This window comes from Lagopus leucura, unplaced genomic scaffold (assembly GCF_019238085.1).
Source record: "Lagopus leucura isolate 7727_CA_CO unplaced genomic scaffold, USGS_WTPT01 Super-Scaffold_100002, whole genome shotgun sequence".
Taxonomy (NCBI): Eukaryota; Metazoa; Chordata; class Aves; order Galliformes; family Phasianidae; genus Lagopus; species Lagopus leucura.
This window is the reverse complement of record NW_024962263.1, coordinates 66,845,879-66,861,887: the sequence shown is the minus strand read 5'-3', so window position 1 is coordinate 66,861,887 and position 16,009 is coordinate 66,845,879. Positions and strand designations below refer to the sequence as shown.

Below are 16,009 nucleotides of genomic sequence, written 5' to 3'. Positions count from 1 at the left end.
TGAACAGCTTCGCACAGATATAGCTGTACTTGATTTTGCTATGGTAAAAAAATGTCAATTTTACCTCTAACAGCACACCTTTTAGCTGCTGTCACTGAAATTATATATGGCAACTAATGAAAAATCAGCAACAGTCTTCAAGAGAACTAAAGCTCCAGTACACGAAGCAGTCATAGTATATTGTTGCTGTTGTTGTTTGGTTGGTTTATTGTCTTTTTGATTCTTTTTGTCTACAAAGTGACTAAATAAACATTAATACTCAATTTGTACAGTTATACTGGATATAATCAGTTAAATTGTAAAGGCTAAGCATTCTCCTCAAATACAGTGCACTTCTATGAAACTACCTGAAAGTTAACATAAAAAAACTAAAAGAAAGACGATGATAAGCAAGATGAATACTAAAAACTCTGTCCTCCATTTAAAAGTAGAAAACATCAGTAACAATGAAAAAAAAAAACCACAAAATCAACAGCATATACCAAACCCCAACCCTCTACCTTAGGCAAATACTTAAAATGATTAAAACCTAAGCAAATACTGTCTGATTAGACAGATTTATCTTACACAACTAGAATAATGTAAACTTTAATGTTTCTATTAACTTAGAAAGAAAAAAAAATGCAAAGGTTGTTGTTCTTTTTTAACCATCCCAATACCCCCAGTAGGCTGATGTTAGCTTTTCCTCCAAGTGAGCTCTCTGATCCTAATTACTGTACCGCTGTATGAAAGGCACAGTCAGGAGAGGGAGCTACAGCACAGTGGGAGGAGACTCAATATATTCATGAACTGTGGAACTGGATCGGTGAGAAATTTAACAAAGTGGTAAAAGAAAGACCAGAAAAAACAAACAAATGAAGAGAACATCTGCATACACAAAAGAACCAACCAATCAATAAGGTCACCTTTTTTTAATGACGGATAGGATTTCCCACAAGTGCTACAGCAACACTGAGAGGGAGGAAAAAAGGTTTTTCTTCATTTCTCTAAATTTCTTAATTTTCAAATACAACTTTTTCCCCTGTTCCATTTTTATTTCATTTTAAAATGGCATTTAGGCCAGAGAGACACCTTTCTGTCCCCATCCTCTTCTCACTCCCTTAGTTAACCTTTTTTTAAATTTTTTTCCATTTTCTTTCCCTCCAACACGCATCTCTTCATGAAGTTGGAAGAATTGACTTCACAGAGGAAAATGCTGTCTAACTAAAATAAAACAAAGCTTTGCCACAATCTTGAGCAGGTCTAGATTTCACATTAACAAGAAAACTCAACATACCTTAACAGTAACTTTTACTGATGCCATTATAAGGTGAGTGCATTCTTTTGTCCATTCATTCACAACAAGACCTCCAAGCTGCTGGATGGCTTCATTTAAAGCAGTTTTCTGAGCAACATCTAAACATGAGGAGCAGACGACTAAAGATTCATATTCCACTCTGCAAAGAACAAGTAAAAGAGAAATGCTTTAGTAATTGTAGTAGCATTGTGATAAACAAAGCTATCTTATGAATCACTTCTGTCTCACACAGAATTCCAATAAATAAATAGAGACCCCTGTGATTCTTACACTGTGCTTCAAATTGTCCTGATGAAAGTAAATAACTGATTTTTATAGAGAAAAATAAGCAGAATTTTGATTTGATGTTTCAAATGTTTATTCTTGAGACTTTTGATCTCAAGAAAGAGCACACACCCTTATCAGAATCAGTGCTTGAAGAACACTGCAAGGTTCGAGAACCAGAAACACTGGATGAAATCCAGCACGTATTCCCAAAAGCAAGAAGTATGCTCAACAGAACAGTTCATTAACAGATTAGCATGTGAAAGACATGAGTTTTGTAGAATGCAAGTTCAAGAAACTTTTTTCTGAGACTGCTCTTACACTTGAACATACACCTGTTGTTATTTGTAGATCATCCATTTACAATTACAGAACATCAAACTCTGTGATTTGATTTGGCGTAGGCTACAAAGGAGAAAATATTTTTATAATCATATCAATCATGGAAGTCATGATGTGACACATCTTTTAAAACACCAACGACAAATAAACTACATAATAAATAAACTACTTAATAAATTAAAATAATTTCAAAATGAATTATTAAAAAAATATGTACTAAAAGAGGGTTTCAGAAGCAGGATGCAGAACACAGGAAAGTATTATTTGTTCCCTCTGCTTTCTAAAAACTCAAGAGGTAAATTCCCTTAGTGTTCTATCACTCATCATATTGTATGATGTGCTAAAACACTCTTTTTGAAAGCTGTTATTTTCCACTTAGTAGTTTATTGTCAGCCTGAGTACCTCTTACCTAAACTTGCTCTCAAAGACTCCAAAATTTACTCTGTCACCAGACTGCAAAGTCCTTGAAGTGCCACTCAATTTTGACCCATTAACAGAAGTACCATACTTGGAGGTGTCTTTGATTGTTAACACAGGGACTGAAACAGACTGGCTCTGAAAATAAACATAAATAAGCCTTGGTAGTTCATCAGAAACAGGTTACATAAAAGAGATTCTGGTTGATTGGCTTCAAAATATCCAGAGAAATTGCAATATGTAATCAATACTGAAGTGCTGCCTGCTGATTCTCTTTGGAACATTTTTCTTTTCCACATTCCCCTAAACAAATACAGAATTAATGATGTGGAGTGAAACACGCATAACAGAATCAAGTCCACAATAATAAAATGGAAGCACTTTCCAGAACCAAGTTCTAAAGTTCTTCTACAAACTGAAATGTAATTGCATGATGTTCCCGCTGTGGTTACTTTAATACAAATTTCTAATCAATTTTCACTCTGAGAAAAATGCCCAAATAGGACCTTGGATCATTAGAACTATGTCAACGGATTTATCAGTATGGATTTATCAGTACAGACAAGCAACCCAGGGGAATTAAAAAAAAAAAATATCAAGACTAAGAAAAGGCAGATGTTCAATGGTTCTACTCCAGCTGTACTGTCATGGTATTCTGAGTTAACAATGCTGTGTATTTTTAATGCAGTAAAATGCTGGTTACTTACATGGGTTGTTTCAGGCTGACTTACTGTCAGAACTGCATGACTTCGACTGATTGACTGATCATCCTGAATTAAAATAGCACAATTTTTGCGTCCAACAACATATTCAGTACCAACTAAAAGTCGAAATGGCTCTCCTAAAAATAAACAAGAGATAGAAAAATATCAATTTACAAGAAACTCCAAAACATTCAAAGTTCTTAGGATCAATTCAGAAGTTTGTAAAGTATCCAATCCTTGTCTATACCTTGTCATGTATCATTTATTAGCCTGATCACAATCATGCATTTAATTTTTAGACTAAACCTGTTTCTTCCTCTGTCTGATATGAAAGGATAGGATTTCATAATTAAAACAAACAAAAAAAGAAGTAGTAGCAAAACCAATGGTATTACATATTACCTTACATAATACCTTATTTCTTTTATCTCGCATTATTTCTTCACAGAAGTACAAAAACACAAATTTTACAAGTACATAACTTACTAGCAGTATATAACTTAGGGACTAATTTAAGTGTTTCAGACAAAAATGCCTCCCTAAAGGGTGCTGAAAGACCTGCATTGTAAATCAGATAGATACTTAGGAAGTTTGGTCTCTGACTTATGATGCAGCTTTTGTCATCTAGATCATTTAAGAGTGCATGGCTCGAAGACATCCAAAAGGCATGGGTCACCTATAAGCAGTGATTCAGAAGCTTTTCTTGATAAAAATGAATGAATTAGAGACGATATTCTAATACAGATAACTGTCCAAATAAGAACAATGCAGAACTCATCATCCTGACTACAATGACGATACCAATGTGGTTTCTACACAGTAAGAGATCAAACTCTGTTCATTTCAGTACAAATAGATAATGCTCTCACTAAGATGCACCCCAAGCATCCTTAAGTCACTCCCAATGAAGTAAGCAAGAAAAAAGAGATACAGCGGTGTTGTGACTGCCTTTTATAAGAAAGAGAAAGCATTCAAGTGAAAAAGCTGCTTTTGCATTATGAAACAATAGTCTTCAAAGTTGGTCAATAAATCAAAACTATGGATAAAGCTATGGATAAAGAAACTGAGGAACAACAGTGCAGTGATGACTGTCTGAAAACTGCATTCAAAAAAAACCACAAAGTTTCAAGTTCAACACTGAGTCCCTGAAACATCAAGTAAAAAATAAAAGTCTGTACAAAGTCAGCCATCGTCCCTGGAAGAAGAGACTGAGAGACCTCTGCCTCTGGGCTCAGCGAGGAAGCACCTCGCTGACCCCACTGGCTGCAGCAACGCTGGGACGCATCACCAGCAAAGGTAACGGCACGTCTGCACTATCGCCAGCAACGGTAACAGGACATGGCCTCCGCGATCAGGGTTTCAGTGAAAAAGGGAGCCCTACCGGTTTCTAGAATGGAAAGCGAAAGTCGAGCCTCTAGGCGAGCAGCTTCCCAAGCAGGAGGTGGTAAAGGCCGGCCCGAGCCCAGGCGCGGGAGAGGCGCGGAAGGGCCCCAGACCCGCAGTGCCCTCACCTGGTCCTGCGGCGGGCACCAGCTTCCACATCCTGAGACCGGCGGGAGCTCCGCGGTGACGAGCTGCGGTTCCCCGCGGAGCTGCGGTTCCCGGTGCTCTCCGCCCTGCCGGCGGCCGGGCCGGTAACCGAGAGCCAGTGTTTCTTTGCCGTCCACCCGGCTATCGCGCCCGGCCGTGCAGCGAGAGCAGGGAGCGCCGCATGGCGGCGGGCGGGCGGGCGGCACAGCCGATGCTGCCACTACAGCCGGCACCAGCAGGCATGCGCGGCGACACGAGGAGGGCTCGGCCCGTGCCAGTGAGGGGTGCGCTGCTGGGCCTGGGGCTGAGCCTTTCTATCGGAGATGTGAATCAGGAATGTTATTTTGGTGGAATCTTAATTTGTGTGATAGAATCATAGAATGGTTTGGGTCGGAAGGGACCTTTAAGATCACGTAGTTCCAACCCCCTGCTATAGGCAGGGTCACCTCCCTCTACACCAGGTTGCTCACTGCTCCATCCAGCCGGGCCTTGAATGCTTCCAGGAAAGGGGCACATCCACAGCCTCACTGGGCAACCTGTTCCAGTGTCTCACCACCCTCACAGTAAAGAATTTCTTCCTAACATGTAGCCTAAATCTACTCTTTTCCAGTTTAAAGCCACTTCCCCTTGTCCTGTTGCTGCCTGCCCATATAAAATATCCTCGAGCCTTCTGGCAGATCCCCTTCAGGTACTGGAAGGCTGCTATAAGGTCCCCCAGAGCCCCAGCTCTCTCAGCCTGTCCTCACAGGGGAGGTGCTTCAGTCCTCTGATCATCTTTGCGGCCCTAACCTCCATACATGATGACTTCAAGCATTCTTTGTCCTTAAATGTTCCCTTTTAATATTTTCTCTCCTGCATTTCCTCTGAAATAAATGACCCCAGTTCCTTAATACTTTTTGGAACACGTTTTCTTCATTGCCCTTACTCATTTTTTCAGTTCCTCATAATTTTGCAACTTCCATTTTGCACTAGGGCGACCAAAAATCTATGGTGTATCATAGATGAGGTAATATTTCAGCTTTGTATAATGGTACTTCAATATTCTCTGTACAGTTCATTATCATTTTTCTGGCTTATTTATCCTTTTGGCTTGGCTTTTGTGATAACAATCTCATATGACAAATGATCATCATAAGAAACTGTATGAATCCTGTAAACCATATTATAATATTTGTACCCTCAATTTCCCTGCATTTATCCAATTTTATCTTCTGCTATCATTTTCCTATTGATTCCCATATACTTTCTAGACTTCTTGACTTTCTCACTGCTCTCCAATCCTGATTGATCAAAGGAATGCTTGTTCTTTAAATTTTTGGTTCTCCACATATTCCTTTATTTTCCTCAGGGTTCAAAACTTAATTTCCTCAGTGACGACCAGCACAGAAAGAGGCCTTTCAGATACCCATATAGGCAACCAGCTTAACTCAATATATTAATTTGTGAATTAGCACCAAAGTCCATCAAACCGAGTGAAACAGTATCTAAATAGAACTTTGAGGTGATCCAGCATTCATCTTTTACCCTGAACAGAAACACAGACCTTCACCATCACCATGTCTTCACTGCACTTGCTTTCTCCTTGATACTCACACTCGCCTGGGGATTTTTTTCTTAGTACCCTTTTGTATCAACAGCTTCTTGGACTATTTCTAAACTTTATCATGAGGGGCTGTTTCTTTCACTGGGGTACTTTGAACAGCAGAAACTATAGGAATCCAAGTTTACAACCATTGTCACACCTGGCCAGGACCTTGAAAACCTGAATCATTGCCAACACTTAGATACTGATTTTCTCATGGCATTTCTGCAACACGTTATTGAGGCAATTATCCCTGCAGAAGACTAGTGTTGGTTAGATGCTTTCAGACAATGCTTTAACTGTTACTGCTTTTAATGACTTGTTTTTCACCTACAGATGTTACATTTACATTCTTACAATTGCTCAGGTTACCCCACAAAATTAAAAATAAAAAAAATGGGTATTTTCTGCCCTGTAAACCTCCCAACTTGTTCTCAACCAGAGACTGGGTGCTTGAATGTAAGTATTCTTAAATCCTTCCTATACTCCGAAGTAGCACCCAAAGCTAAAACCAAAGCGTCAGTATCTTTCTAACAGCACGTATTTCGAGGTGACGGCAGAAGCCCAGGCCGGAGGGGCGCTGCACACCCGTACTCGCCGCCCCGCCCGCTCCAGCTGCAGAGGCAGAAGCGCCCCTCCCGCGGCCGGGCAGCGCTGAGAGGAGCCGGGAGACGGCCGCTCCGCACCGCCCCACCGCACACCCCCACCTCCGGAGCACAAGATGGCGGCGGCAATGATCGGCCGGACCGCTCTCCGCGGCAATGGCTCGATCCGCTTCTCCGGCACGAGACGGGTAAGCCGCCGCCCGCTCTCATAGAGCTGAGGGTGGGCCGAGAAATTCTCAGGGCTGTGGTACCCCCATACCCTCTCAGCGCCCCGTGCTCCCTGGGACGCGCCTCCTGCCTGTTTCTCCCCGCTCTCCTTCGGGCTCGCCGGTATCTGCTGCAGGAGCGCACCATGCCATCTGGGTGAAAGGTCGGAGCGGTGCCACCGCCGCTTCGTGGGGGCGTGCCTTCTTAGGAAAGACTTCCTCCGAGGGAGCCTTTTGTGGTAACTTAGTGATTTGCTTCCACCACGTGGGTACGGGGGAGTTTGTTTTTTCTCCTGTTCACGTTGCCTGGTTTCTTTATGCCTTTCTTTATGCCTGTAGTTTAATTTAGAATCCTGGCATTAAGTGCTGGAATGATAACTTGGAACAAATCTTCTCAAGGAAGCCCTTTGTGCAAAGTAGTGACGAGTCCCCCAGCAGACTGCTTTAACACGTGGGCTCGATGCTTTGAGTCGTTTATTAACTTTGGTGCAATACCCCGTGCTCTCTGGCCTGCTTTCTATCTGCCTCCTTCAGCAGGAGCTGCTTGCGAAATCTCTGTGGTGGTGAGCAAAGGAGGGGGCTGTGTCCATCGCTACCAAACCCCTTTGGAGAGTTTATCCATTGACCTGATGGAAAGAGAGTCCCAGTGGCACCTCGACTCCAGCTAATAGACTATTCGGCTGTTGCTGAGAGCGTCACCTGTTAATTTCAGTGTTGCAAAGGGGAGTTTGTACAAGCCACAAGCTATTTATTGTTCTATTTGTACTGTTTTAAAGTAGCCTTTTCTCCTTCAACGCATTTCCCGTTGGCATAACAATGTTATGTTTTTATGAGCAGTGATGTATAAAAGTAAACACGAAGTTTTCCTAAAATTATACTACAAGCTTGTGTAGTCAAAAGGACGCATTAAAGATTCAATTACAAATTAGTATTGGAAAAGATAAATATAGCTTAAGTTCTTCTAATTTTTCTCACTTAAACAAATAACCGAACTTTGCTGTATTTAGAAATGTTTTCAGTTCCAGATTGAGATAACTTTCACATTCCAAGTAATTTGTGAATTTCTTAACTGTTTACGTAATGCTGCTGTGCCATGTCATGTCATTCAGTTTGAGGATGTACTCTAGTATTTGAGGATTACTTACTTTATCAGTTTAGGATTTGTTTTATGCTATGGTGCGCTTTTAGTAACTTCAACATAAATGCAAGCTAATCATTTTTGTATTCAGTTTGTGTAACAGGAAGATAGCTATAAAATTGTTACTTTCACGAGCAAATCTAATCTTTATTAGGGGTCCTGTAAATGGAAATGGATTTTTTTTTTTCTTCTTTTTTCTTTCTTTCAGTTCTTCAGCCATGGACCAAATGTGCTGCTGCAAGAGAGCAAAGCTCCACAAGCTGCATTCTTTTCACCTCTTCAAAAAGTGATGTTGCCACCAAATTCCTTTCAAGGGAAGGTGGCATTTATAACTGGTGGAGGTACTGGGATTGGCAAAGGCATGACAACAGCTTTATCCAGTTTGGGTGCTGTGTGTGTCATAGCAAGCCGGTAAATATTAATGAACACGTTTTAGAGCTTTTAGTGTTGAGTGCTGAATGGATCTGGTTTCTTTTCTTGGCAAGCTGGATAAACTCTGTTAATTTATTTACTCTGGTTAATTTATTTACACTGTTCACTTTTAAATTAGAGTGTAGCATGGGAAATACTGAAGACCTGATGAGAAGACTTTGAAAAATCTTGTGTGTTGGGGCAGAAAAATAAACAAGCCAGAATATTAGACATAAATCCCACTAAAGCATAAAAGAGAGCACAAAATTGAAATGCATGTTATTGGTCATTTCTGTATTAATATGGGTGTTTGTAATACAGATTTTAATAGCAATAAAGAATTAAAATAATTCCTCTTAACAAAGATAATATTTATACAGTTCTGTTAAAGATATAATAAAAACAAGAAAAGCAGTTTCATTTTGGAAACAAAATTAGTGTTCTGACATTCTTCCAAGTAGCAATTTAGATACTTGAAACCTGGCCCTTGCAAAGTATTAGCAGAGCAGTAGATAAAGCTGGGTTTATTATCATGATGTACTGAATAGGAAAGTACTTAAACTAATCAAATGTAGTAAGTTAGCTAAGATTGTTCTTCTTCCTTTGTCGTTTCTTAGTTACTTTTAAGTAGTAATGAACAGAAGGTATTAGATTTTTGATTAACTATCAGAAAATTAGTAACTAAATATTTTCATTTTTAAGCTGTTTTCATGAAAACTTTCACTATGCACAAACATACGCATCACTTTTTAAAACTTAGCTGATGTCTGCTAAGAAAGGATTAATCAGCTTTTTATTTTTCTGAATTGTAATTGCATTTAATTGAAATTCACTGATATATGATTATTTCTAGAAAGCTTGATGTTTTGAAAGGAACGGCGGAAGAAATTTCTTCTAAAACAGGGAATAAGGTAAATTTTATAGGACTGGGAATTTTATTTTAATAACTACTATTATTTAATAATTACACATTAAATGGGTATAGTTTTTTGTTTTTTTTTTTTAATGCATTTATATGGTTCTGGGGGATTGTTTAATTTGTGGGATAAGCATTTGAAGTCTTAAGGCTGCCCTTCTATTGTTATACAGGTCCATGCCATCCAGTGTGATGTGAGAGATCCAGCTTCTGTTAAGAATGCTGTTGCTGAATTAATTCAAGTGGCAGGGCATCCTAATGTAAGTGTTGTAGACAAAGTGAACAACTTCTGTCTTTGAAAATGCTCTGAGTAAGTACGAAGGAAATCACTGTAATGGAAAATGTATCTAATCTAGAGAGACCTTCTCTAAGGAAGGGTTATTTTTAATTAACTGCTTGTGTTTCAGGTTGTGATAAACAACGCAGCAGGGAACTTTATTTCCCCTTCTGAACGACTTTCTGCTAATGCATGGAAAACTATAACTGATATTGTACTTAACGGTACCGCCTTCGTAACTTTGGAAATTGGAAAGGAACTCATTAAAGCACAAAAAGGTATCTTCAATTTACATTAAGTAGTACCTAAGCCTTGTAGCATACTGTTACTTGCTTTCCTTCCCTTACAGTGCTTATGTGTAATAGCCAGTTTTGTGAGTATGAAAGAAGCAACGCTTAAAAATCAAACAGCAGGACTGGTTAGCAATTATTTTACCACTGAGTCTGCTCTTAAGGTTGGACCCAGAATATAGAGGTTGTTTGAAAATCTGTTTGCAGAATTTACAGTAATTGCAAAACATTTGTAAGACTGAAGAAACTTTGCTTAAAGCATATGTTATTTCTCCCAGGTCTTCTGTATCTGTGTTGGTTTCGTTAAGAAGCTCAGCATGTGACATTTATTTATTTAAATGAACAACAAGAAAGAATATAACTTAACATTTTCCTCCTAGACTTGTACATGTATAAGTAATTAAAATTCACAACTGTAGTATTGGGCTAATGGTGCTAGAGAATACTACCTTTGAGGCTTTTTTTTTTTTTTTTAATTGGTGTCATATAATCATAGAATGGCTTGGGTTGAAAGGGACCTTAAAGATCATCTAATATGGTACCATCAAATAGTATTTCAAGTGGTAAGGCAGGTTATGATTTTTCACATGGCCCTACAAATGATGTTCTCTAGGTACATCCACTGTGCTGAATTAAACCTTTAGTATTTGCACTGTATTCTTCTGACTCCAGAGTAAACTCTCAAAATGTACTCAGTGCTTTGTACTTCCTATAAAGTTTGTACTGTATTGATAGTAACAATATAAACTTAATGTTGTATGTGTATTTCTGCAAGTCTGTAATAGTTTTGGTCATTTGATGAGGTATTTCATTCTTACTTAATGTTCCATCCCCAGCTCTGCTTCATTGCATCATTCTAGCAAATATGTTCACAGTTTGTTCTGTGGCCTAATGGATGCTTACAGCATATCCTTATAGTAATGTAAAATATAGCTTTAAAAATGTGTCGCTTTTGCTCTTGAATTAAAACTACTTTTGCTACTTCTGCCTTCAAATTCTGCAAGCTATAGAAGTTCATTCACTTTCATGCTGTCTCTCTTTACTTCTCTACTAAGCTTACAAAACACAGAAATTTCTCTTGCTGTTTCTTGCATGCCTTCTTTCTAGGGGATTTTGTATGTAAGCATCTTTTATGCAAAGACTTTTGTTTGTTTGTTTTTAGATACACGCTTGATTTACTTGCAAAAATGTATCTGTTTGTCCTTTCATTATCTGCTTTCATTTTCTTGTTTCTTGTTTGCTTTTTTATTTTTTTTAATTTGAGCAGAGACCTTAATTTCTGAAGTGATAGAAATTCTACCCAATGCAAACATTTTAAGACTCTCTATCAGAATGCTATACATCTGGTAGTTACAAAGCACATACTGTAGGACTGCAGGGTGACCTGTATTAAATGTTCTTTAATAAATAATAGAAGAGCACTGTTTTTGGACTGTAAGTTTGCAGTGACATGTAAAAGAGGTTTGTAATCTGCTAGTGTATTATTTATGCATTCTCACTCACAAAGTGAGAAGAGTAAATTGCTTAGGTGTTTTCCTTTTTATGAGTGTAAACTTTGGAAATAAAATATATGTGTGAATTGAAGTGTACTTCAAACTTATGGGCTGTAATTTTATTATCCTTGCTTCTGTGTTAGGTTCATTCAATACAGCTCTGTTTAGCCTGAGCCCATTATCAGTAGAAGTCTGAAGTTAGGCTTTAATAGCCTAAAATAGGCCCGTTTTCATGTCTGTGGAACAACTAACATTCAGAATAGGGGAAACTGAAGGGGGAGAAAGACTAGTTCTTCTGAAAGTCTTTTTTCAACTCAGCAGATGGCATCCCTTACACTGAAACTGCAAACTTCTGTACCACTGAGCTTGCTTTTTAACTTATTATCTAAGTTTGATCTTTGTGTGTGTTGTTTTTTGTTTATTAATATTGTTGCAACTTCCAGGAGCCGCATTCCTTTCTATTACAACCATTTATGCAGAGAGTGGTTCAGGATTTGTGTTGCCAAGTGCCTCTGCCAAAGCTGGTGTAGAAGCACTGAGCAAGTGAGTAATAGACAAAAAGTTGCTTTACACATCCATGCGATAGGATAATATAAAAACAGAGCTAGTTGTTACAATTAATGTAGTCCTCCCATGCAGTGTGATAAGAGAACCTTCCAGCCTCTATTATCCTTGCAACAAAATGATATACTGACAGCTTCTTTCAGAATGAAGTGGTAACTGCTATTATTGTGATAATTTTTATCATGGCAAAAAAGTGAAAATGTGAGTGCATGTATTTTGTAGAAGCAAATGTTATCATTAGGAGTTTTCATGGTGAGCGTTTTTTTCTTTTTTCCCCTCTATTACTTTTGAATGGAACAAAATCAGCCAAAAGCCATTTTCAGTGGTTAGAAGAAGAGAATAACAATGGAGTCAGTGTTTCTTTGGTTGAAGTAGTTCTATTTGCAATGGCTCTGGAAAGCATCTGATGCATTTGGGAATAAGTTATAGTTTTATAACGTCTTATGTCAATTGCTGCTATAGGAGCAGCATTCCCACTGGGGTGCATTTTTTTTTTTTTTTCCCTCATCACCTGCATATATTTCCCACTTCTTTGCCCACTCCTCTCCAGTGGTTGCTCAATTTGTCTCTCTTAGAGTTGGCTGTTATGTAACTTTTTTGTGTTTGGCAGAGCTGTTCTTTATGACTGCCTACTTTTGCCCATTAACTTGCATGGACTGTGGTACTTAGCCAGTATAGTGAGCCTGTTAAGCGTGTAAATTTGCTTTAAAACAACACTATGACTAAAGATGTATTTTTTTCCTGCGGGTTTGTGAGTTGGAAAAACTCTCATAGAACCCAGAAGTGTTAGAGGCAATACAAGAAAGTTGAACTGCATCTCCTAAATCAGTGTTCTTGTGTTTCTGGTTGTGGTTTTGTTTTGTTACTTCTGAAATGTTGTTGTTCTTAAGAAAAACATCAGAACCCCTTAAGTGGAAATGCCTGTTTGAGGACTCAAATTTTAGTATTCGCACATAAGATTTGGTTGTTTATTTATTAATAGCATTATTAAAATAACGTGTTTAAAATATTGATGCATTTTTTAATGCATTTTTAGGTCTCTTGCAGCCGAGTGGGGTAAATATGGCATGAGATTCAATGTGATTCAACCAGGTCCAATAAAAACAAAGGTACATAGCATGAAGTGAAACACAGCCTTCAATATGCTTTGTAGTACAGGCTTGCACTTAAGGTAGTCTAATCTTTTCTATAACCACCAAATTGGAGTATAAGTTCTTTGGAAGTCCAAGGTTGTGCTGGAATAATGGTAAATAACTTGTTCAATAATTAGTTTATAAAATAGAATGTTACTATACTAATATAACACAAACTTTTTTTTTTTTGAATGCTTCAAAGAAGTACATGCCAAAATATTTTAATTTATTTTCTTCTGTATGCATTTGAGACTATACATTATTTCTCAAGTGAAGCGAGTTCTTGATGGAGTACAAGTGCCTATTTCTATTTGAACTCCTGATTCTTTAAACAAAGTATCTCAATTCCAAAATTTCAGAGTCTTTTTTTAGGTCTTTGAGAACAGAAACTCACTAGTTTTGTTGAAAACCACATAACTAGAAAGAGGAAAACATAAGGTATCAAGGACATGTGAAGCTTTGATATGAGTGAAAAGGAGGACTGGAGGGTTTAAAGGAATTAATCTAGACCATCTGGAGCAGGAAGAAGAAGAAGGGATGAGTGCTGCAAGAAGAGAGAGATGAATCCCCTTCAGAGTCCAAATATTACAGTTATGAGCAGTAACAGCTAATAATCATATTTCAACTATCTGTATAGTACTTCTTGATTATTTTCTTTTTTTTTACTGTTGTTTTGGGGGCGCGTGTGCAAAAATGTGCATTGCTACATTTCTGTTTTGTCAGTTTTCCATGCTATTCCAGATAGCTCATCTTTAGCTTTCTTGACTGCAAGGATAGATAAGTGACAGTATCAGCAATGTTGTTAAAATGACATTACAGGATCAGACTGAAAGCTCTCCAGGCCTTGTACCCGGTAGACTTGTGGCCAAAGGTATAATAAAAGCATGTAATAACTATTCTTTTGTTTCCAGCCTGTGGTAGTCTGTGGCACGAAGAGTTTGATATATACAACTCTTCATAATGTAGTTATCTTGATGGATTTTTGTTTTTTTTTTTAATCCTATTCCTCTGTCCTATTCCTTTTTGAATCTGTATAAATTTTCAGCATCTGCTATATCATATAGCAAGATGAGTTTGTTTTATAGATTCTTAGAATTTTTGGCAAGTTAAATACTTTAAACGTCCAGATTGCTACTTCCCGTTAATGCTTCTGATTTAATAGCATATTTCCCCTCGATAAGCTCTGTTTTCTCTATAAAGCATTGCATTTATCATACTAGTTCCAAGTTAAAATTTCTCTGGAAGCTAAAACTATGAACTGGCTTTACTTAAAAATCATATTGCAAAATCAAGACTTTCTGCTTTACGGGTTACTTCTGTGTCTTTAGAAAACGCTGCTGGAAATCAGAGGGAAAGGGAAGAAGCATACGAGAGCAATACTACTAAGTTTATAAACTGCCATTTAAAAACATGGCCATTGAGGGCTTAAATGACCTGAGTGGAGCTGTAGTTAGTTGAATTAGAGTACACTTTAACAACTGCAGTAACCTAAGATAAATGTTCCTGATGCTGCTTGAGGAATTGTTTCTTTGTCTAGGAGCTGGGAAGACTCAGAAAACTTCCATTTCCCATGCTGTTCTAAGCTATTCAGATATTAGAAGCATAGAGCAACTTAGTTTAATTCGTTAGCCAATGCAACAATTTGGGTGTTTTTTCCTTTTTGCTCTTCAGTTGTCCTTTATGTTGCATATTATTTTCTTTCTGTAACTTTGCTACTCTTTCTCTCCCTTTTACGAATAGCATATTATTATACTAAAGGCGTTTTGGGAAAGTAACCACTTTTGTTTGTGTGCCTCTCCCAAACAGGTGTTAAATTCTAGCTGGCCACCCAGTGTAGATGCATACTGGTGCAATAGAAGTAAATTATTTTTTCTTTTGTACTTTTTTTAAAATCCTGCTGACAAAGATGACGTAGGCTGTTTGCTCACAAACATTAACTTCCATGTTAAGCTTAAATCTCTCTATGGTTTTGATGTCTGATGGAGTTAAAACTCTTCATCTGTTTCTCTTAATTCTCAGGGTGCTTTTAGCCGCCTTGACCCAACTGGCATGTTTGAGAAGAAAATGATTGAGAGGATTCCCTGTGGCCGCCTGGGAACTGTTGAAGAAATTGCAAACCTCGCTGCCTATTTCTGCAGTGACTATGCAAGCTGGGTTAATGGAGCAGTAAGTTACAGTTGATTCCATTTCTACAGCCAACCTGATGATGGTCTGAGTTTTTCTGAATTTTTTTTCAAGTGTCTGTTACATTACAGTATTTCAGAAATGAAAGAAGTAAATTACTTTGAAATTTGAAATCGTGATTAATCTTCTAATTATTAACCTTTCTAAGCACCTTCAAAAACTTGGAGGAAAAAAAAAAAAGATTGAATTGCACCATTTTGAGTGTGTTTGGAATTTGCTTGATTTCAATCATTACAAATGTTTAGAACAAGGGAATGCAACAGAAAAAATGCTGTTGCTAAATACACCTCTTATGCTTTCTCTAGGTTATTAGAATGGATGGCGGAGAATATGTTTCTATGGCAGGAGAATTCAATGATTTGAAAAAGGTACTGAACTTCTTGCCTGCTATTTTCTGTTCAAGTATTTGGATGTGTAATTATTATATGAAATCCCAATAAAATGCTGTTTTCTTTTTTTTAGGTTACCAAGGAGCAGTGGGATATGATGGAAGCAATGATCAGGAAAACAAAAGGCTCTTAAAGTGCCTAACTGTGTGACGTTGACTTCTGGAAATAAACCACTACTAATTCATAAATACTTAGAAATAACCAAATGAGAAAGTGGACTTCAAAATCTTTGTACGTTGATTGCAGTAAAATATTTCCAAGTCTTCA

The 16,009-nt window shown here is 37.9% G+C and overlaps 2 protein-coding genes across 5 annotated transcripts in view; one reads left to right on the top strand and one right to left on the bottom strand.

The window, feature by feature from the left end:
* Nucleotides 1-7,082, bottom strand: part of NBN (nibrin) — a 24,941-nt gene extending 17,859 nt beyond the window's left edge. For 2 of the 4 annotated variants that reach the window (XM_042869956.1, XM_042869957.1), the window contains exons 1-4: nt 4,536-4,723; nt 3,028-3,161; nt 2,313-2,458; nt 1,277-1,436 (exon numbers count right to left, since the gene is read on the bottom strand). In XM_042869956.1, coding sequence (XP_042725890.1) covers nt 1,277-1,436; nt 2,313-2,458; nt 3,028-3,161; nt 4,536-4,566 — 471 coding nt within the window. In that variant the 5' untranslated portion in view covers nt 4,567-4,723. Of the gene's footprint in view, nt 1-1,276; nt 1,437-2,312; nt 2,459-3,027; nt 3,162-4,535; nt 4,725-7,000 lie in introns of those variants that run through there. The other 2 variants (XM_042869958.1, XM_042869959.1) reach the window with 2 other exon arrangements.
* DECR1 (2,4-dienoyl-CoA reductase 1) lies at nt 6,816-16,009 on the top strand. The gene is made up of 10 exons (XM_042869963.1): nt 6,816-6,929; nt 8,294-8,496; nt 9,350-9,407; nt 9,586-9,672; nt 9,820-9,967; nt 11,916-12,015; nt 13,073-13,145; nt 15,189-15,335; nt 15,659-15,721; nt 15,816-16,009. The coding sequence occupies exons 1-10, from the start codon at nt 6,858-6,860 to the stop codon at nt 15,873-15,875; spliced, it is 1,011 nt and encodes a 336-aa protein (XP_042725897.1). The 5' UTR covers nt 6,816-6,857; the 3' UTR covers nt 15,876-16,009.

What these genes read in the sequence shown, in the direction of transcription:
- DECR1 (XM_042869963.1), top strand. Translation starts at nt 6,858, where the DNA reads ATGGCGGCGGCAATGATCGGCCGGACCGCTCTCCGCGGCAATGGCTCG. An exon ending in GTGTGTGTCATAGCAAGCCG is followed by an intron (nt 8,497 to 9,349) that starts GTAAATATTAAT and finishes GATTATTTCTAG; the next exon opens with AAAGCTTGATGTTTTGAAAG. An exon ending in GGTGTAGAAGCACTGAGCAA is followed by an intron (nt 12,016 to 13,072) that starts GTGAGTAATAGA and finishes ATGCATTTTTAG; the next exon opens with GTCTCTTGCAGCCGAGTGGG.